We start from the raw sequence: 22,063 nt of genomic DNA on the forward strand, positions 1-22,063 counted from the left end.
CACCCCTTTGAAGGGCTGAGACCACTCTCTTTTCACCCCGGATTTATTCACAGCAAGTTCTACTTCTGTTGTTTCACCAATGCTGTTCTTCATCTTTGATAATTCTTCCTTGTGATGTTCACCATCTAAATGTGCCACCTTACATCCCCCCAATTCTGTCTTCATTTTGGGAAAGTAAGCCAGTTAACATCTCTTAGTCTCTTTTAGTGTGATAAGGTTTCCATTTCCTGACCAATATCGTAGCCTTTTTCTGCTTCTGTTCAGGGAGATCAATTTCTGCAAATACAAGTAGTCAGAACTATATATGCTATTTTACAGGTCTTACCAATGAGTTTTTCAGCAGCATGCAATGTTCCAATATATATATATTGGAAATACACATATATTGTCTCTCCTGATTAATCACTATCTTTGTAACTACAGCATGATGATGACTCTCAGTTCATTTACTAATCAAATAGTAACATGTTTTTGCTTTTCCTTTACAATTTCAGCTAATGATTTCAGCATGCAACAGAAATTCTTGTTCCTACTTTCTAGACCATCTGACCTTGTAATTTCAATTGTTTCACTTGTTACTCTAGCTTTCAAGATAATTTTTTTAATACTCTGAAATTTCTGCATATGGATGATATTGCTTTCATTAATGCAGTGCTGGGATTTTTTTTTGTGTTGAAGGTATTAAAGATGATTAAGTAACGGTTGATCCAAAGTTCAGTCCTTGAGACTTCAGCTTAGTGGCCTCCTCAGCACAAAACACTTCTCCTCATAGCCAGTTTATAAGAAAATTGCAAGATCAGGTATTTAAGAGGAAGAACATTTTGTAGGATATCAAGTATGTAAGTTCTCTAAGGAGCATGAAATAATTAGGAAAGATGTATTAAAAATGTGTGAGAGCGGTGCACTTGATTGGGGCATTAATTGGGGGAAAAAAAACCCAAACCAAAACTAAATAATGACATAGTGATGGATTTGGTCTGAAATAAAGGTGAAGGAATCCTGATCAGCAGCAGTACCACAGGCAGAAGAGGTTCTCATGTAGCAGCTTTTAAGTCTGGTACCCAAGGAAATAACAATGAAATCGCCAACAGCAATCAGAAGGGGACACAACAGCCCTGCACAAGTCATGGTAACTCCCTGGTAAATCTGTGGTGAATTAATATTCTGAGAAGGGAAGAAAATAATTTCCTATAGTATGTAGTTCAAAAGTGTTGGATAGATTTGGGGAACTATTTCCCTTCCTTTTTTAAGGTATTTTGTGCATTAATAACCACACCAAGTTAATTGTAGTTACATTACACTTTTTGTTATCTATTACAAATAGTCCAACTAAGCTCATTTACTGAAAAATGGAAATAAAATAAAACAGTATTGATGTCCACATCAAACACACTTCACTCAAAAATTACCATAGCATCAAAGTCATATCTAAGACAAAGTCATATCCAAAACAATAATTTCGGCTTTCCCCCATAAGAATAGCAAAATGACCTTTTTTGGCCTAGCAAAAGGTAGGGAGAAGAAATAAAAAATTTCATTTCAAACAGTCACTTTAAAAGTGCATTTTTGTCTTCTGTTTTGTAAGACTCTTCTTTTGACAGAACAGAGTTTTATGTCAGACTATGTAGTTCAGTCCAGATCACTAGATAAATTAAAAACTTGATATTATGCTCGTGTTCCTGACCCTCAGCCAATCTTTAATGTGTTTTAATAGTTTTCCACTATCTCACTGACTCATTCTGTAAATCAAACTTGCCTTCATGAAACGCAGATGAGTGATATCCACTGTTCCTCTTCTGGTCAGTTCATTAATATCGGTGAAGACCTCAGCCATGGGGTTTTGGGAGTATTTTTTCTACATGCGTATCTGTGTGTAGTATAATAATAGTTCATTATTTTTCCTCCTGTTCACTAAGGACCTGGTATTCTCCTTCATTTACATTGACAGTGTCAAATACTGAAACACTTTTATCTGTAGAGGATTAAGTTTAAAAAAAGATAAAAATCCATCTTTTTGTGAAAATTTACTACTTCCTGCAAAACTGTGATTTTGATTGTGATAAGTGAAATTTTACATGGCTAAAATAGACCTTTGGAACTGGAGGATGTAGGGTTTGGGGAGTTGTACTCCGTGAATAGCCCTGGCTTTTTAAATTTTGTCCATTGGTGCCAGAGCTAAATTTACCGGTGTTACTTATTTCAGTGAAATAAAGCAAATAAAGCTTCTGCCCTCAAGTACCTTTTCGAAAATGCATCAGAAAATGCATTTCGAAAATGCAATCCTGTCACTGTGTCTCTACACCCTTTACTGACCTGTAAGGTGACAGGCAGGCCATGCTTCCTCTCCAGAAGTGTCCAGAAGCCAATGTTGAATCAGTAGTGTGATACTTAGTTCAGTAGAAAACTCGAAACATAGTGCAAAAATTTTGGGTCTTGGTACCATTAGTAGTATTTTTATTGACAACGAAATCAGTGGCATTTCCCATATTTATGTTTATCAAACTAAGGTAATATTTGTAACAGATTCTTGTATCTTTGGAACTACAGAACTATTCAGGAGACGTACATGTTTGTTCTGTTACTGTTCATACGCCCTCCTTCGAATTCTTCTCTTTAAAGCAGTAATTCCACTGTAACTTTAATATACTTGAATAGGAAAATCTGCCGGCTCCCTGGGCCTCATCTTTGCACGTTCTCCAACACAACAGTACCAACATTTGTGTGGCCACATTTTAAACCAGATCAGGGGAAGCAGTGAACTAATTTTATTTTATTTTTTTCCTAATAGTTTGTAGGAATGTTGGGATGTGAGTAGGCTAAAGGCAAGGCTGTATCTTTCGGCCATGTGAAATTTCAGCATTTGTGTGAGACTGATGTGGCTGTGGCCACACATAATTTGGTTTACTTTCTTCTGTGACTGCAGTTGAAAAATACCTCCTGATGGTTTAGAGTTTTAACTTGGAACCTGATAAATGATCAAGCTGTTCATGTTGCACAGATACCACACACTTCAGTATGAAGTATTTTGCATGTGTCTTCTCCTTCCCAATCTGTTTTTAAAGACACTTTAAGGTCAATACACCTCTTGATGTTGTAATTTTGTATGGCTTAAAGCATCTTAAAGCATCTGGTCCAACCTGCAGATGTGCTCATTCATATATACTTTTTTCCGGCAGTATTTCTGCTTGATTCTGATCTCCTGTGCTCCACAGCAAACTAAACATCTGCAACCAGCTCTGAATTGTGGGGCATCACTAGGTTAGTTAAGAAAGTCAGGACCTTAATAAATTGAATATGAGGTTAGAGTAAATCCAACTATAGTTTCTGTTTCTTCACAAGTTGCCAGTGACAATTTTCCTTCTTTCCTCTTTCAGCCTGCTGCCAGACTTGCTACTTTTAACGTACCTTACACTGACCCTGAGACCGCTGTTACTGCACTGCAGAAATGCAGGGACACCTTGAGGGTTTGATTTCTGTGTAGGGGACTGTTGGCACTCTTGTCACCCTGGAAAATGTCCTTAGGCCTTAAGGGACTGTGAAAGCACAAGCCCCGAGGATTTCTGCTAAACTGATCAGCGATGAAATGTTGGCATTTAAATTGCCCTTTTATAGCTTCCCAGCTATGTACCCATGGAGTTAATTAGAACAATTCACACCTTACTGTGGTTGTTGTTTGCTTACACCTGCCAAAACCCCTTCAACTTCACATTGTGGGTAATCCTCTGTTTACTTTAGGAAGACTTTCTTCACAGTCCTAAATGCTAGAAAGCTGGGATTTAAGAGCACAGTTACAAGCAACTGATTTCTAATTCATTCAGGACACCAGAACCTGTGGATTATTATTTTTGAGAGAGTTTCAGAATGGTTGATATAGGAAGTCTAGTTCCACCCCCTTCCTCAGAGCAGAGTCAAGCTTGTTGCTGAAGACTTCGTCCAGTCAGGTTTTGACTATCTTCAGGGATGGAGAGTCTCTGGGCAACCTGCGCCAGTGCCAGACCACACTCAACAGTAAAAAAAGCATTTTCTTATATTTAAATGGAATTTCCTGCGTGTTAATTTGTTCCCTTGCCTCCTCTCTGTTGGGCATCACTGAAAAGACCCTGGTTTCATCTCATTCCTGCCCCCATCAGGTATTTATGCAGATTGGAAAGATCCCATCAAGCCTTCTCTTCTCCAGGCTGAACAGTCCTAGCTCTCTCAGGCTCTCCTTCTATGAAGCTCCACTCCCTTAATTATGTTTGTGGGACTTCAGACTTCTTTAAAAGTCTAAAATAATATTTCAAGATCCTGGCAGCTTTTCTGTCCCTGTGGTGGAACAGCAATTTTTATTGCCAATATAGTTGCCGAGGGAGTGCATGTGCATGTGAATTGACTTTTATATACTGCATTTTCCCCGTCCCTCCACTTTATCCCATTATTAGCGTGTTTGGTCATTTTATTTTCTTTCAGTTTTGGTCGGAGTTATGAGCTCTGCCCACCCAGGACATTAGATAACCCCTTCAGTTTCTTGATGATGAGAGTGCCTGACCCCTATTGGCTTCCGGGCAGGGTAGAAAAGCGTAGTGGCACTTAATTCAGCACGCAAGGCATGCTCCATCAGGAACTTGGTCCTGTTCATTTCTATTTTAGTATTTCTGTGGAATGTGCTTGTTGAAAGCAGAGCTGGAGGTGGGTGCCACACTGCTGTAACTGCTGCCTGGAGAACTCAATGGTAGGTACTCACTAAGCCCTGCAGTGTCTGGTTCTCTTGGTCCTTAAAAACACCCATTTAATTTTATTCCTCTTCTGATACCTGTCTGGGGTAGGATTCAACCAGATACTCTTCTTTTTGTGTATGTGTATGCATGTGTGTGCATATGTGTTTGTGTAAAAATCCATGCAGATGCATGAAAAAGAATACTGGAGAGATCCCTCTGACAAATCCAACCTGTATGACAGCTTCATAGATGGTTGGAAAATTTCTGTGACAGAGTGGCAGATTGATTTGAGTAACTGATTTTAGTTCCTTAACTCCAACGTGCATTTTTCTTTCATTCTTCACACAAAAAGAATGTCTTTTGGGTACACATTGACTGGTTTACACTCTGTCTTTGCACTCTCTAGAAGGCTAAGGACTGTAAGTCACCGTGGTTGCTCTCTGAAGTCTGATAACAAGAGACGGATAGCTGGCAAGTGGTGGGAAGTGATTCTAGGAAGGAGAGTGAGTTGGACAGCTATAGAAGTGGGCTGTGCTTGGCATAGTTCTCCAAACCAAGGCAGACATTGAGAATTTGTTCAACATAATTCAGTGCTAAACTGTGTGACAGTGGCTCTGGCTCTAGGATGGTTTTTATCTATTGCATCCTGTCTTCAGATTCCCATGATTGTCTGCCTGGATGCAGCCTTCTTTCGTTACACACCCAGCTGCCTTGACAACCACTTTGCACTACGGTCATCAAGCGGAGGGTTCCAAATTTCTGATTCATTTAATGGGATCGTGACCAACACAGTTGCAACCGATTACAGCACCACATTTCCCTTGCAGCTTTTTCTGGGTCTGTTGCCAAACAGGTTTGCATCTAGTGCATGTGTGTTGCAGATCTGTGATAGAGTAATAGCGACTGTTCTGAGCAGCCACGCGGTCTTCATAACTAACCAAGTCCCTCTCAGAACTGAAAATATTATTCTGCAGAACAGACCATTTCAAATCAGCAAATCGCCTTTTGCTCAAACATGCATGGTGCATTCTTTGGCTAAAGTAGGACAAGTGAAACGTGCAGCATGTGCATAGTTGTACATGTTTTAATTTTTCTCAACAAGCTGTATTTATCGGCCATTCCCACAGCAACTAAGGTGAATGTGATCAGATCCTTCTGAAGCACACATGAAACTCCTGCTGAATCAGCCAGTCCCCCTCTCAATACAACACATCCTAAATAGCAGGACTTTGCATGAATTGTTATGGGCACACAGAGTTCACTTCTTTTCCTTGTGAAGTTACTGCACTAATTATTTTGTCAATTATTTACAGGACCTTTGAGATGAAAGGTGTTAATTAAAATAGACAAACAGAAAGCTACACATTCAGGCTCATGTCTAGTGGCTGTCCTGAAAAGACACCACCTGACAATTTGTGATCCTTGTTTTATGATGGGCTACCTTTATACAGAGTAACTTTTTTCCCCTCTAATACTGTGCAGTCTTTTCATAGAGGCAAAAATATTTATTTTTATTTCATTTCCCTTTTATGTTTGTTCCTCCTAGAGTAGGATCAACCTCATGGTAAAAGACAGAAGAACAAAGTAACTTCGCTCAGAATTAACTCAAACTAGACCCCATTCATTAAACCCAGCAAACCAAAAGCTGTTAAGAAATATCATCAACATCAAAATCCAAAGCAAAATGACCAAAGGTAACTGTTTGATCCCACATGGAAACCCAAAACTTAGCAACTGGGTTTTATACTTTTTCAAACAGGGCATGTTTTGGCATCTCTTAGCATTATTTTTTTTTATATATGTCTTCGGAGTCTCATAGTTACTCAACAGCAAGTGATTTTTTAAAAAACTAAAATAATTGTCACTATCAGTATTTTAAAATAAATGCGTAGCACAAGTGGAGGTCAAATTTGAGAAGGGCTTCCTGAGCAATTGCACTCATCCAAAGTACAGGATGAGATGTGGGATTTTACCTACCTTGTCTTCTGCTGGCAAGTGAATTCAGGACAACACAAGGCTGTCCAGCAAGTTCTTGGGACCTGTGTTTTGATGCAGGTGATGGAAAGCAGCTCGGTGAAGAATGACCATGAAGTGATAGAATATGTTTTTCGGGAAAGGAAGAAGGGAAAACAGCCAAATAACAGCAGTTGACTTCAAGAAGGACAACTGTAACCAAATAGGAGATTTGTATGGAAAGAAGCCTAACAATAGCTGTTACCAGTCCTTAAAGAGACTTGACCTCTTGAGTTGAGTGAGGCTTTTGGCACTGCTTCCTACCACATGCTCATAGTAAGCAGGGAAACCGAGAGTAGGTCTACCTGTAATTAAGTGGTTAAGTGTAGCTGTAAAACCCCAAGGACCATGTGTGGTTCTGCAGGGGTCTGTGCTTGCTCTGGCATTAATTAGTTCTTTTATTAATGTTGTGGATGATGGAAGAGAAAGCGTGTTTATTGCATGTCCTGGTGACCATGCATGGACATGCTGTAAGCACTTCAGAGGACAAAATTAAGAGTTCAGTCTTATCTGGAGGAACTGAAGAAAATGTCTGGAAAATGGTAACCAGTTCAGTGAGGACAAAATTCTGTGTCTGGAGTGGAGGGATGAATGCCCAGGCAGTGCAGCTTAAGGGGGGGATCTGGATTAGTCCTGGTCAGATATTATGTAGAGCTGACATTGTATGCATTGAAGAAAGGGCAAACAGCCAGCTGAGATATTGGGAATGTTGTCTGTAAGGCACACGTGGCAATTCTGCTCTACAGCTGGAGCCCTAAATTCCGTTTTGGCCTCTGTAATCCAAAAGCAATGTGGAGGACAGTGGTGATCAGAGGTTTAGAAAACATGAGCTGTGCATAAAAGTTGAAGAATTCATGTTTATTTAGTTTGGAGGAGAAAAGAGGGGAGACAAGATAATGATATTCAAATATGTAAAATGACAGATTTGAGAGAAAAAGAATAAACCTCGCCTATGTTCACATGAGCAGAATAGGGAATGACAGGCTTAAATGACAGCAGAGGAGATTTAAGCTAAGCACCAAGTAAAACTTTCTAGCAGTGGGATGGTTTTGCACTGGCACAACTGTCACAGGAGGCTGTGGAACCTCTCTCACAGGAGGGTTTTTTAAAAAGTTAGACAAGCACCTCTTGGGACTGACAGGTATGTTTGGTGTGCCTCTGGGTGAGAGAGATGATGGCCTCCTGAGGTCCCTTCCAGCTCTTATTCTGTGATATAAACGCCGTAGCAAAGCTATAGTGTTGATAAAATAACCTCTTGAAGGAGACCTGGTAGATGAGGCATTTGGTTTATAAATACTCAGCATGGTGTGGTTTAGACTCTGCATCTTACTCGATATTTTCATATCCTCCTTTGCCTCTCTTAATATCGGAATCTTTTGTGAAAGTGAACATCAACCCTGAGTCAGACTGTTTCCTGAATATGAATTTTTTCCAAATACAAGCTCAACATGAAACAGAAAGATAGGTTTTAAAACTACTTTTCTCACACTCCAAAGAGAATTGGAACACATCATTCCTGACATCTCTTTTTAGAGTTACCTTGGGACTCACCAGTCCTCACCTATCTTATCTTGGACAAGGTTGTCTTCTATAATATTTGTCTGCCTAAGAGTAAATTAAATGCAAAATTCATCAGGCTGCTTGCACAGTTAATATTAAAAAAGAGACCACTGCTTAAAAATAGTCTAAGCAAAGCTGAAGAGGGGTTCTTTTTTCTTCTACAGGATGATTTCAGTCTGGGTACACGTTTGCCCTGCTGGTTGCTGGGTGTTTTAGTTGAGTTTGGGGCAGTTGTGGTGCTGACTAGTGCCCTGCAAATGCAACCTGAGCAGAAGACAGATGGGAGAGCAATGCAGAAGGAAGAGAGGATGGTTTGCAGGTAGATGCATGCGGTTGTGATGACAGAGAGCAAGGAGAGAGGTACATCTTTAGAAGAGTGAGTTTCTGTACAAGGAAATGGCAGATTCGCTGCTTATCACTTGGTGAATCTCCAATAAAAGCAGTAAGAACGTTTTCTTTTACAGCAGCCACTTACTGTGAAGGGTGGTGCCCTTCCCTGTCAGCTTACTGAAACATGGAAAGGTGGATCTGGCCGAATGTTCCCAGTTGCTTTCATCTAGTTTTGACTCTTTTGTGTTAAGTCAGTCAGCTCAGGAAGAGGGATTCCGTCAGGCTTTATTTTGCATTCTCCCACTGAGGTTGCTGGTCACTAGCTTACAGTTTCTCTAGTGTACAGCAGCATTTGCTTCACTAAAAAGGATGCAGAAGGCTGAAAAGAAAAATGTAGTCTAAAGGCCGATTTGTCTTTAATTTGTATCAGAATTCTGGATGGGGAGTACTACTGTTAGCCTCTGCAAAGTGCCCTAGATGTGTCATTACCTTCTCTCTATGAAAGAAAAAACCCTATTTCAGGTGGACTTGCAAGTAGAAACTGGCATAGTGACAAAAACAAAAGAAAAAAAGGAAAATTTATACACACACCATAATGGTCCTTAGGAAGTGTGTCTTAAGCAGAAATGTAGGAAAGAAATTAAAAGGGTAGCAACATATCAGCATTGTGGAAATTAATTTGTTGTGGTTTAAAAATAACAATATGAACAAATCATAGTTTCATAAATTCATAGGAGCTCAGTGTTGTAAAACCCAAACTGAACGTTACAAGCAGTGTAAATGGTTGAGCTAAATGTGAGAGCCACCTGCTTGGCAGTGAATTAGAGGCAGCTTATGTAAATTCATTATGGCACACCTTACGGTTATCCTGAAGGTATTTACAGGAGGATATTCCAGCCTTATATTGAAATAAAATATATTGTACATATATAAAGATAACAGAGAGCATAGTATCAGGTTTTTCTCTGACAACAGATGCAGAACTTAACTTTTATTTGCAATAGCTATTATTTCTAAACAAGTAAAAAAAGTGAAGTTACGATGATGGAGCTCTTTCCTACTAAAAGGACTGATTGATTATTCACTTGGCTGACAAAGATCAGGTAAGCTTTTAAAAACACTTTGGGGGGAGCGGATTTGTTGGTGCTTCCTTCCTATCCCTTTCTTGCAATGTCTCAACTCCGTCAGTGAAAAAAATTAACCCGTTTCCATCTGGGCCATATTGCATTACTTCATCTATAGTCACGAAACCCAACTGACCTTCTTCACTGTGGTTGTCATGTGAATGACTGAGGAAATCACTGTGCAGCGAGCTACAGGGGCTTTTCCAGGACTCCTCCTCTCTGGCCAGTAAATTCACAGCTCAGGGCCTTACTTTGCTATATGTCAGGAATTTTATATTGTTCTATTCTTTCTTATTGTGTAAGGAATGAAGTTACCACCGAGACAATCCTGTTCATGCTTTATGCTAAAGCAGTACAGTGGGTAATACAAGTTGGGGAGAATAGAGGGTGTTGTCCAGTGTTATCCTCAACTTGATGTCACAGTGTAAATGTTGTAAAAATAATTTTCAAGAAATGACTGCAATGTTATTGCAGCTTTAGGGTTCCTTAAAAAACTACAACTCCAGCCATCTTGCACAGAATTTACATAGGCTGATTTAAGTTTTGAACTGGGGATTTTCTCTCTTGGATGTTTCTTACATTTTGAGCTTAATACAGACACTAAAAGCAAGTTTAAAGGCTTTATAATGCAGATGAAGGTTATCTTGGTGTTTACTCAGAAGTCTTGGGTTTTGAGTGAAGTTAAAATAGGTGTTAAGTTTTGATACAAAGGTGCAAGGTTGGGATTTGCCTTGTGTTTTGAAGTCAGTGTGTCCCTTCCTTGTCTTTGCCCTGACTCAGGTTTTGCTTTTCTCACCCAGCTTCTGACTCTCCTTTTTTGAGCAATGGGCTCAGTCTTGGCAGTGAAGTGAGCTTCACTGTTTTGCCCATGTTCCTCTATGGAGGCACCTTTAAAGTTCATCTTTTATTTGTTTTTATTCTTTTCACAAACCTGAACAACTTTATCATTTCTCGGTGACCTTTTTGAGTGTTGTTGCCTATCATTGCATACTTGGAGAACTTCCCGCACAATACTAATGTTTCTTTTTGTGGGTTATTCAAGCTCTTTATTGAAATATTTCCAGCTTTCATGGTTGATGTTTTTAGACAGAGCAACTTAAGCACCATGCTACTGATACCTAAAATCACTTGGGTTATATTTTCTTCCATGTCAAGGATTTAAAATGATCATAACATTACTGCTTTTTACCATACTCTGTAGTAATATTAGATATTGGCAAAAGTATTTGAGAAAAAAATTAAGAGCATTAGTTGGCAAAGCTTTTATTTAGCAAGGAGACTTTCTCTGCTTCCTCTGTGCTCTGTTGTTCTGTCATTCAGACTGTCTATTTGATAAAGTGCAGTTTTTCAGGACATAAGAAACCAAAAGTACATGCCCCCTTCACAAGCGGAACTTGGGTTCTGTTATTTGAGCATTAATTAATCTTTTTTAAAAAAATTATTACAGCATTATTAAATCCCTTCTAATAACTTCTCATACCAGACACATGTTGTGACTGAGAGCATGGCTACGTAGACCTTTCCTTTGTTCATGCTTCAAACATGCTAGCTTGGGCACAGGGCTCTGCTTACAGTCCTTTTACAGGACTTGGGTTTGTCTGAACAGATGTCCCGGAATTGATATTAGAGGGGATAGCACTGACTGCTTTTAATAGCTGCAAAAAGGCATTAAAAAAACACCACAAAGGGGTCAGGCAAAAAGAGCCTCAAAGGTCAGCTTGCAATTTCAGCTGAGCTTGAGTTTATCTTACTTCTTTTTATTTTTGTGAGGAATATAGAAAATTTTTATGGCTAAAAAGCAGTGGCTTGTCACTGCCTAATAGTGAATGAGTCTGCTCTCAGTAAAAGATACATCCTAAAATAAGACCGGACAGGTTGCCGTGATGCTGGCAGTGACAAATGAAGACTGCAGGACCACTCAGGATCACAGATACCTTGGGTAAGTCACAAGACCTATCTTATTTGGGAACTACAGTATCTAGAAGGATTCCACCGTTTATTTTAACTGACTTACTAGAAATAAGAATTCTGGTGCTACAGATAAAACCTTTGTGAAAGTAAGTTAGGAAGGGAGTAAGATATATAGTATTTGGAGCACTGCAATTTCATAGAGTCAATGTATTTTTGAGCTTGTGAGCTTTTCGCAGGCTTTTGGCAAACAAGCTTGCAGCAAAGCCTTAATCACATATTTCACAAATACGTTCTCATATTGTGAAAAAGGAGTTCTCAATTTTTAGATACAGGGTGCTTGCCAGAGCTGATAGATGAACATGTAAGTGGAAGGCTCCAAAGCATTAAAATGTATCTTAGATGATGGGGACACTCCAGAAAGTAGGAAGACATTATAATAACATAGATGAATGCAGACAGAAGCGGGGGGGGGGGGGTGTGTGGGGGTGGGAACTTGACCAACTGACTTTCTAAAGCAGTGTTTGCAGGATTGCCTGACCTGAATACCTTGTTTCTGAACAGATCGTTTCTTGAACTTTTTTGCTTTTAGACATAACAAAATAGAGATAACCTCACAAATGGAATAATCTTTTATGACATTCATATAGAGCTGCATACAGTATATTTACCTCTTGGGTAAATATACTTGGTTGCAAAAGGACAGGCTAGCGGCAGCCCACTTCAGGCTGTAAATCTGATGACTGTTTAATGTCCCAAGTCTTTCTGAGCAAAGGGAGGTGCCTTGCTGTGGGATGTCTGCACTACTAGTGGTGTTCATCCTCTTGCCATAAGCTCACACAAACCTGGTTACCTCATTCATTTTCTGGTTTGGTGGAATTTTTTTAGATGCATTCTCCCATGGGAGCTTCCTTCTGCATCTTGTATTCTTTGCATCAAGTTTTATCCCCTGGAATATGAGGGAGGTACTGCAAACATTCTTTCCACCTTTTTCTACATCAGCTATCCTCTACCTTTACCCAGTTCACCTCCTGTTCTAAGTTTGGACACCCCTCCTTCTTAGCTCTCAGCCTGACACCGGGTGGCTGTTCTGTCATCAGATCCTCTAGACATCTAACTTCATCGCATCTGGCTTGCAAGCAGGAGCAATTGAAAATAGTCTAACACCACTCTCTGTTTTCTGCCTTCACAGGATTTCTGTTCATTTCATTTTCAAAATTACTTACCTAATTTCTTCTTGACCATCTGTGTCGTGTCAAACTGTCTAAATAACCCAATGTATAAATATGACACACACTTCCAGAAGAATGGAGATAATAAATTTTGACCTTCCTTGTTAAGGCTCATCAGCACCTCTCACTTCCACCCCTGTAAGGAATACTTATTGCAAAGGACAATCTATTTAATTTGTATTTGTAGGATTCTCTGTGACCATAAGGATTTGCCCTTGTGGATTTTGTTGCTTCCAAGGTCTATGGAGGTCTGAAGATGAAACAGAGAAGCAGCTGTTTAAGTGAGTTATAGGATGTGAGAGCAGTCAGTAAATCAGCAAAGGTTATAAACACGAATTATTTTCTTTGAATGACACTTTGGCATGCTTTTTGTTTGTTTTCTTAGCTTTGTCTTTTTCAGTTAAATAGTGGTTTAATTCTTTCAGTTATTAGTAGAAAGATATAAAGGTAAGCATGGTATTGAACAACAGATTAAAACATAATGTAGTATAAACCACCATGAAGCAGTAATGGAAAAATGTGTAAGCTAGGTAAAAAAAAAAAAGTTATCAGAGTACCACATGTCAGAGTCCACAGCCAGTCCCGGAGGAACTTTTTGTGCATGACAGCTACTAGCAGTCACAAGGCTGATGTGGTGACTCTGGGCAGTTACTCATGTATTCAGGTCACACTCTTCTCTTCTTCAGTTACAGCTTCAACCAGATATACAGTATCCTCTCTAAACATTTCTTGACAAAAGTTAGGCTGAAGGCTTTTTAGAAGGGGTGGTTAAAGCACTTTCCATGTTGATATTACCAGTTTGAGAATGAGAGAAAAAAAATTAATCGCTAAATGTGAAAACTGAGAATACATACATGTTCAGAATTATGCCCGACAGCTTAGGAAAGGGGTAAATAGTAACTGTCTCAAGCTGCTGCGCTTTGTTTGCCAGGAATTAATCTATTTGGAGGGGCAAGAGGAGGACAAAATATTTGTGCAGTTGATGTCCACTTTATTCTCACCTCAGGGGAAATACAGATGGTGACGGTCCCAGCAGTTTCTAACCCCAGCCTGGATGATCAGCTTTACACAGCTACTTGTTATGACGTTGACTTGGGGTTAGTAGGGAAATGACACCAGGTGACACAGAAGGGCAGGAAAGGTGTCCCTAAAGATATATTTCACTAATTTTCATGGAGAATTAAGTTTTACGTTTGCATAGAATTTTTAGCTCTTAAGACTTCTATGCTAAATGATTTCAAAATAAGTTTATAACTAGCCTGTGATAGACTGAGTCTTAATCTATTAGCTTTTAATGATGTACTGGAGAACTTAGAGGCTTTCCATTTTACTAAGCTTATTTGGTTTTAAACTCCAGAACCCACACAGAAATGCGGTCTATTACTTAATAATTTCAATATTATTTTGTCATGTATGCTAACATAGAAGTTTTGGAATTTAGTGTGGAGTATTTGTTTAAAGCAGAAGTCTTATATCAAGTCTTTTTTTTTTTTTTTTTTCTTCTTCTTAATTTTAGTATAAGGATGTCATAGTGAAAGATGGATTTCTATGGGACATCTCTCACAATGGTGATTTATTACTTAACATTAGATGGTCTCAGTCCAACTTCTTCCTGGCCATTGTGTAAAGTGTTCTTAAAGGATAACGGTGCTGACTGTCTTGGTAGCACGCTTTGGGATACGCAGAGAACACCGTGCACAAACCAATATTACAGTCTCAGAGTCGCTGGACTCGTACTCACTTTGCAGAAAACACCATTCCCTGGCATTCCTTAGAGACAGAGCCCAAAGATTGAATGTGGATGTTGACTCACCTGATTCTTCAGGTCACGGGCGAGGTCAGTTGCTGGGTATATTCTGGGAAGATTTCTGGACCAGGGACGCAGACAAAGCTGGCCAGAGGGTAAGGTGGGTGGACGTAGGTAGTTTCCCTAGGGGTTGAGAAGTCTCTCAGAAGGTGCTGAGGGTCGTTGCATCAGAGACCAGCTCTGGTTTGCCACTGAACAAGGTAAGAAGCTTGCTGAATAGAAAAAGCTCTTCGCTACACAGAAAAGACTCAGCTGAAAGAGAAGAAAGAAGCACTGTAGTTAGGACTCCAGGAATAAATCTTTAAATAGAAGTACTTTCGAAACACCTGTGGTACCCTCTTCTGCATCAATGAAAGATACGCAGCTGCTTTGCAAGGGGCTGGCTTTCACCAGGTCAATATAATCAGAAAGCTGATATTTTTCCAGCTTCCCATGAGCTTCCCAGAACTGATAGCTATAAATTCACCATAGGGAAAGGGATATCATATTTCTTCTTAAGAGATAAAAGAAGGCTGATGACTAATGCTGAAGTGAATTGTTAAGAGACTTATTTACTTAATTGGGCCTGCTTGTTTGGTATGTGTCACAATTAATTCATTTTTGTTGTGACCGTATTGAAGCAACCTACACCCTTGTGACCTTCTCTTACAATTATTACCATATTCCTCTTTTGAAGCACTGTTTTGATGATGTACTCAAAAAGCTCTGCTAAAACATCTGTAGCATTAGTAGAGAGTCAGATTTTTCCATTGTTTTGAACTCAAAGATAGTAACACTGAAAGAATCATTCTTTATTGAAGTTCTTGGAGGCTGTGGGTCACTTACAGCCCTAGGGTATGGGGGGTCTTCCTTTTTAATTTCACAAAATTACTATTTTGAGTAGGCAGAACTTGTTCTCTAACTAGAAATTCTTTTAAGAAAAATGCGTCGTTGGGTGGTAGCACTCAGAGGCGCCTTGTAATTCCTCTGGTGTGCTGAATACTGTACATATTACAGGGTCACAGGAGAAAGTAAGCAGCTGAAAAGGGGCTGGCAAGTATGACCATTCCTAAACTTGCTGAGATTGCTAGGTGGAATCTCTGCCCCAAATAAGGCATTTTTTTTATTATTGCTTGAATTAGCTACAGTATTTGACAGCTTTTTGCCTAAACCCCAATGGAGCCGTCTGGACACCTACCTGTGAAGGAGAGACCCTTTCAGACATGGCGGTCAGATTTGCAGTGGTAAGTGACTCTGTCAGTGGGGGGCTGCCTGTACAACGGGGGTTTTTATTCCTCAGTGCTCGATCGGATGAAGACTTTGCTGAATGCTAGCCTCCATGATAGTAACATACACTCAATAACCATTTTTGTACTCCTGTCCTCGGCTCCTTTCCCCTGTTTACCTGAAAATCCCAGCCAAATGGTTTTCCTCCGTCACGGTATGCACACAGGCACTGGTGGCACTAGTTCTGGGCAGCAGTCCCAGAGGCGGTGTTCGTTTGGAGGAAGGCGCTCTGCGTGCTGCATCTTTCATTCCAGTGAAAACAGAAGATCTTTTACCAGAAGTAAGTTTTAAACCAAGCCCCCTCAACACTGGTTATTGTATTTGGAAAGCTGCTGAGTGCGCTTCCAGTTTTGTGCACCTCTTACAACAGCGGTGCCTTCTCCTCAGGGAACAGGACCCTTGTGGAGAGTATTTCTTTACACAGGGCTTGCCGATACTGTTTCTCTTGAGCTGAGTAGTACTACTGCTATCCCCAGTCTCCATCGGCTGTCTGCTCCCTTCTGTCCAGATCAAAACTGGCCATGCTTTTAACTTCTTGAAGTACCATGTACCTTTTTTCCTCTTCCTTATTCCCAGTCCTTTTCTCTCTACTTCCGTACAGAGTGCCTTCATGTCTGTGTTTTATGCTGCGGGGAGTTTCTCTTTTGTATGGCAGACTCTCTCAGTTCTCAAAACAATTAAACCCACTTTTTTAAAGATAACGGCTTGCTCTGGGTCTCAGGTTTTTCAGTGGGTAGCCCCGTAAGCTGCTGGGGATTGTAATGCCTGAGGACAGCAGGTGCTGGGTAGAGCTTATCCCAGATGCCAGCCACTCACTGGCGTGCTGCGTCCTCTTGGTTTAACGTTTGTCTGAGCAATCTTCTGTTCTCCTTCAATGTATTAGTGCTCATGTAGCAAAAATTCCTGTGTCAGTAGAAAAGAAAAGGTTTGGAAATCTTCCTTCAGCCGTGATAATAATAATAATCCAGTATAAAACAGACCACCATCTCAGACCAGGCCTTATTCATGCACCACGCAAAGCTGGGTGATTGAAAAAGCCAAAGGAACGGTCTCTCCACAAAAAGAGAATTAGAGGTTAATGCTTTGCCTTGCTCACTCTTGACTTTCTTTACATAATTTGGTTTAACTCCTTGACTATGTCTATGTCTAGAACACTTTGATAAGTGTTCTGCTTTAGAGTACGTATGAAAGATGCTGTATGAAAGATTAATTTCCTTTCCTATCATTGGAGTTTCCTTTCCACATGAACTCATGTGCCAGATCACACAGCATGCAGCCGAGAGGTTGCATTTTATGTGACACCTACAGGACTCTCTTAATGAAATCTGCAAGTCTTCAGAGTTCTTAAACTGTTACTTTCTTGTTTATATGTTTTTTGGCATAGAAACAGAAAAGCTGGGGCTGGAGGTGGGAAATGGATTGCCCTCTTGGAAATTTAATGACCAGCTCTTTCCCTGTGACGTGTGTGGAAAAGTGTTTGGTCGACAGCAGACTCTGTCCCGGCATCTCTCACTGCACACAGGTAAGCCAATTGCTTGTTACAGCACTGAGGAAATCTGTGTGCTTGTCATGGTTTGTTTAAGTGGAGGGGGAAGAAGGTAAGCAGAAGAGTGTGTGAGCCATCCTCAGCTCCTTGCACTTAGAGCAGAGCCAAGCACGGAAACAGGAAAGAATGTCAGACTGGTGTTCAGGGAGTTAACTAACTTCTGGTTCCTTTACAGCCTACTTGTAATTTATTTTTACAAAATGTGTAATTTCAAGTTTGTCCAGTTTCTGGTAGACCAGCCTGTAGATACCAACCGGTTAACTAAGCCTGTGAATGGAGTTCTGAAGAGAAGGCACAGCCTTTCTTACACTCCCCTGATAAGCTTTTTAAACGTCACTAACAACACAAGATTTGGCCTTGGTGTTTCAGATCTGGTAAAACTGAAAGGATTGAATATCTGTCATTCAGCTTTGCTCTCATCATCCAGTTCTGAGAGGAACAGGGGCTGTTCTACCCCATACCAACTTAAAGTGAACCAGCTTCAAATCAACTGAGACTAACAGTTTTTATATAGAAGATACACCTTGTCAGCCTGCTGAGGTGCACTGCACGAAATAACACTTGAAAGCAAGAATTTCTGATGCAGTGCTGAAAAATATTGTTGGTATAATGCCAGTGTATGTTGTACCATCTAGTAAAGCCATGCTGAAAAGGCTCAAAATGCTCTGATCTGTGGTGGTGTGGGGTTTTCCTACTCCTCAGCTGCTCTACTGAATGCCTTTCCCTTAACACTTGTACCGTTATATTTCAGATTTAGAGCAGCTCCTCAGAGGGAAAGGTTGTAAAAGCTGATGTAATGTTTGGTTATTTTAATCAACTCTTTGCAAAATAAAGCCAGGCATGTACAAAAATGTGCTGCCAGGATTTAGAAATGTTTAATTTAAAACAAAATCATTTTTACTTTAAGTTGTTTTAAGTTGTGTAGCATCAGAAATGTGTGACGAATTTCTTTAATTTCTTCAACTGTTCTCTGAGTGAGGTTTTTTCCTTAGTTTGTGTTCGGAACTGGCCTAATGATACAGCATTCCCTTTCCTCCCCATCGTCAGATTTTAATACAAAATCATCAACCATCAACTCTCTGCAAGTGTGATCACATGGGCAACCTCAAGAATAACTGGGCCCAAAACTCAAGTCAAGGAAGTAGTTGTAGATTATTGACCTGTTTCTCTCCTGGCTCTGCTGCAGCTCTCAGAGTAGCAGTTACCCCAGTTTTCCAGTTTATAAAGTTTTATATTATCTGACTACAAATGGTAGAGCAAGTTAAAACTACCCCTAAACTACCTCCAACTTAGTTTCTTTCTGAGTAATTGCTGTGAGCTCCTTTAAGTTTCCAAAATGTCGAGCTTCCAAGGTACCTCATTCTGAAAGCTGCTGAGAGAAACCCAAAGGAATGCATACTTGCTTATTGGCAGCTTTAAAAATAGCTTGCTTCAAAATGAAGTATACATTTAAGGTTTCCTGTTTCATTTTCAGAAGAAAGAAAATACAAATGCCACTTGTGCCCCTATGCTGCTAAGTGCCGTGCTAATCTGAACCAGCACCTGACCGTCCATTCTGTGAAGCTGGTGAGTACAGACACTGAGGACATTGTCAGTGCTGTCACTTCTGAAGGCAGCGATGGAAAGAAGCACCCTTATTACTACAGGTGAGGACCCAGACAAGGGCTGTGCACCAGGCACTGGAATCTGAATGTCTTATCTGCCTGCTAAGGACGTGTTACAGAACCACCCTTCTGGTGTTGCAGGGTGGAACTGCCATGAAAGTATTTGCCTTGCCCTATCTGACTTAAGCTAAGCAGCAAAACCCAGCTAGCTGCCTCATGCTGTTTGACTTGGCTAGCCGTTGGGAAAAGCTCTGGTGTTTGGTGTGGGGTTGTTTTTTTAAAATGGCTTTGTGAGGCAGCTGGGCTCTTAGAAGCCTCTCTACCTTTTTATGCAGTGTTCATTTCAGTTTTGTGTTTGAAAACATCCCATCATGTAGAGAGATTCACAGCAAATCTAAAGCGCTGTGCTTCCAGTTGCCTCCGACAGCTCCGTTGTTTTCAGCCAAATCTATGAAATCAAATAGTGAAGTGTAATAAGAATTGTTATATCGATGTAAGTTTCCTCCATTTGCTAGGGGTATATACATTCAGTGAACAACATGATCAAAGAAGGAAAACCTTTAGGAGAATCTACCTGAAAAATTAAAAGGAATTCCCCAGATAAAATGGTTATTTGGACATTCTCCTTGTCGTATGCACTGCTGTGCGCTCTGCAAACTGATATGCACTCTAGTGGCCAAGCAGATTAGCAAATCACTCTTAGTTTTATTCAAAGTGTCAAGAGCAGATTTAATTACAAAATCATAGAAGTAAGAAATAAATGAGACCTGCTGGATTAGATTATCTAGTCCATCCTCCTGGGAAAGCAAAATAGTGCCCTAGAGTATACGCCTTTTAAAATGTTTTTGGCTTGTTTTAAATGTTAATGGCCTAATCAAAGCAAGAGGAGGGACTCTGTAAAGAAAGTTAAATTAAAGGGCCCTTTCCATTGCCTCTCAATATCACTCTGTTTATGCACTGGCTGTGAAATCTGTATCGCTGCTAATTATTTGCATAGCTGATGACTGCTGTTTTGCAGTCAAGCATAAGAAATGTTTGAAGCCATTTTTACTTGCTTACACTGAAACTGCCAGGCAGTTTTGCACAAGATCCCAGTTTGGCATGGGAACCATTCCAGGGCTTGAAAATAACTCCTGGAGTGTGCAGCAAGCTCTCCGTTTGTCAGTGTATCAGCCGTACTAAACATCTTGGCAAAGCTGCAATGCCTTTTATTGCCCAAAGGAATCAGCTAGGTGATGCGCAGCATCTGGAATCTGTAGTTTTTAATTAACTTTATGATTATTTAGCATCATTATAGCATGTACGGGATTGTTGCATTGTGCCTGCCCTTAATCACATTGGCATGGCCACCAGTTCAAAGGCAGTTCAGCAGACAAAAGTGAACACGCAACAGTGAGGAAGAGAAGAAATCTGTGTAGTGAGTTTTTCTTGCAAATTCAGGGAAAGGCAATACGCTTATGTTTGTGGTTTGTCTATTAATGTTTCTTACTCTTGAATTCCCTTCTGCCTGCAGCTGTCACGTGTGTGGGTTTGAGACGGAGATGAATGTCCAGTTTGTCAGTCATATGTCCCTCCATGTGGATAAAGAGCAGTGGATGTTCTCCATTTGCTGCACAGCATGTGACTTCGTCACTATGGAAGAGGCAGATATGAAGGCTCATGTCAACAGCAAGCACACAGGTGATGATCCCTCTCTCCCAGCTGCAACGATCTCTCTCTTCCTTGCTTTTTAGGTGCAACCTTCACACTTCCCATTAGCACTCTACTTTCACTGAAATGCTTGCTAATTAAGGCCTGATCTCTCAAAGTTGAAGTGAACTGGACTCCAGCCAGGCAAATAATCTGGTAGTGCAGATCAATTTTCAAGCTTAGCAAAATAAATGAAGGACTGCTTGGTCCTCCTCCTTCCTATTTTCCCCTTATCCCCCAAATACCCTCCCCTCTTGAAGTCAGCATACTTTGTTTTTTTCTGACTGGTTTACTGTTTCATCAAAACCCTGGCTTGACTTTAGCACTGATAAGGTGACTTTGAGTGCTAATTGTGCATACCTGGCTATAAGTTTGAAATACACAGTACGTTGAGCTTTGCTCTTCAGTATGTTTGCCTCCACAGGCTATCAGTTTGGAATTTCACGCTGATGTTTAGTTGACACTGTGATTCAGCAATACCATAAAAGTAATTTTATATTAAATAACTGAACAAGTCATGTGTTCTCTCCCTGGTCCTGTTCACTTAATAGCCAAAGATAAGAGCAATAGCAGTTTTCAAACAAGTGCCATATGCTTAGTCCGACTAATGAAGTCTGGCATAATTTAAAGAGAAGAAAATGAGAATCCTAATTAATTTCTCTTATAACACCAGAAGCATTTTGCTGCCACAAACTACTAACAATTGTGTTGACAATACTGAACCTGAACTGCATCCAGCACAATTTTTCCATTGCTAAATTGCTTTTCCTGTCCTACCAGGAATAAAATTGGGAAAACAGGGAGGGGCGAAGGAGGGTAAAGGAGAAGAAGAATACAGTTGTTTGTGCTCATAGATAGAGAAGTTAAATGTAACTACAGAAATACAAACTACTGGAAAGTTCTCAAGGGATTTTATGCCAGCGTAACTCTCAGCACTACTCCACATTATCTGAGGTGTTTGCATCTAATTGCACTTCAGTCAAGGCAAATGAGCCACGTGAAAAGCTTGCACCGGAGCTGAAAACTGAGGTGTACTCTACTATATCTTCCTATTGTGGCTGCTACTTGTCTTTTAAAGACAAAAATACCCCTTGTTCTTCCTTCACCCTGTTAAACTAAGCCGTTCAGCTGGTGATTCAGCCAAATGCTTACAATATGGCAAATACAGAGAGTAAAAAATAGAATGGATCTTCTGGGTCGCTTGACTCCAGTCCCTTATCCTGTGATGTTACCAAGTCATAAAAGGCCTGTTTGTAAGGATGTTGGTGTATGTCTTCAAACAAGTGT

The 22,063-nt window shown here is 40.2% G+C and overlaps 1 protein-coding gene across 5 annotated transcripts in view; it reads left to right on the forward strand.

Moving 5' to 3' along the window:
• ZNF827 (zinc finger protein 827) overlaps positions 1-22,063 on the forward strand; it is a 106,452-nt gene that overhangs the window by 75,307 nt on the left and 9,082 nt on the right. For all 5 annotated transcript variants that reach the window (XR_005105652.1, XR_005105650.1, XR_005105651.1 and 2 more), the window contains exons 9-11: positions 17,322-17,459; positions 18,958-19,129; positions 20,601-20,767. Coding sequence is in view for 2 of the 5 variants with exons in the window: in XM_037396657.1 (XP_037252554.1) it covers positions 17,322-17,459; positions 18,958-19,129; positions 20,601-20,767 (477 nt within the window). In the remaining 3 variants the exon portion in view is untranslated. The remainder of the gene's footprint in view (positions 1-17,321; positions 17,460-18,957; positions 19,130-20,600; positions 20,768-22,063) is intronic.

This window comes from Falco rusticolus, chromosome 1, assembly GCF_015220075.1.
Source record: "Falco rusticolus isolate bFalRus1 chromosome 1, bFalRus1.pri, whole genome shotgun sequence".
Classification (NCBI taxonomy): Eukaryota; Metazoa; Chordata; class Aves; order Falconiformes; family Falconidae; genus Falco; species Falco rusticolus.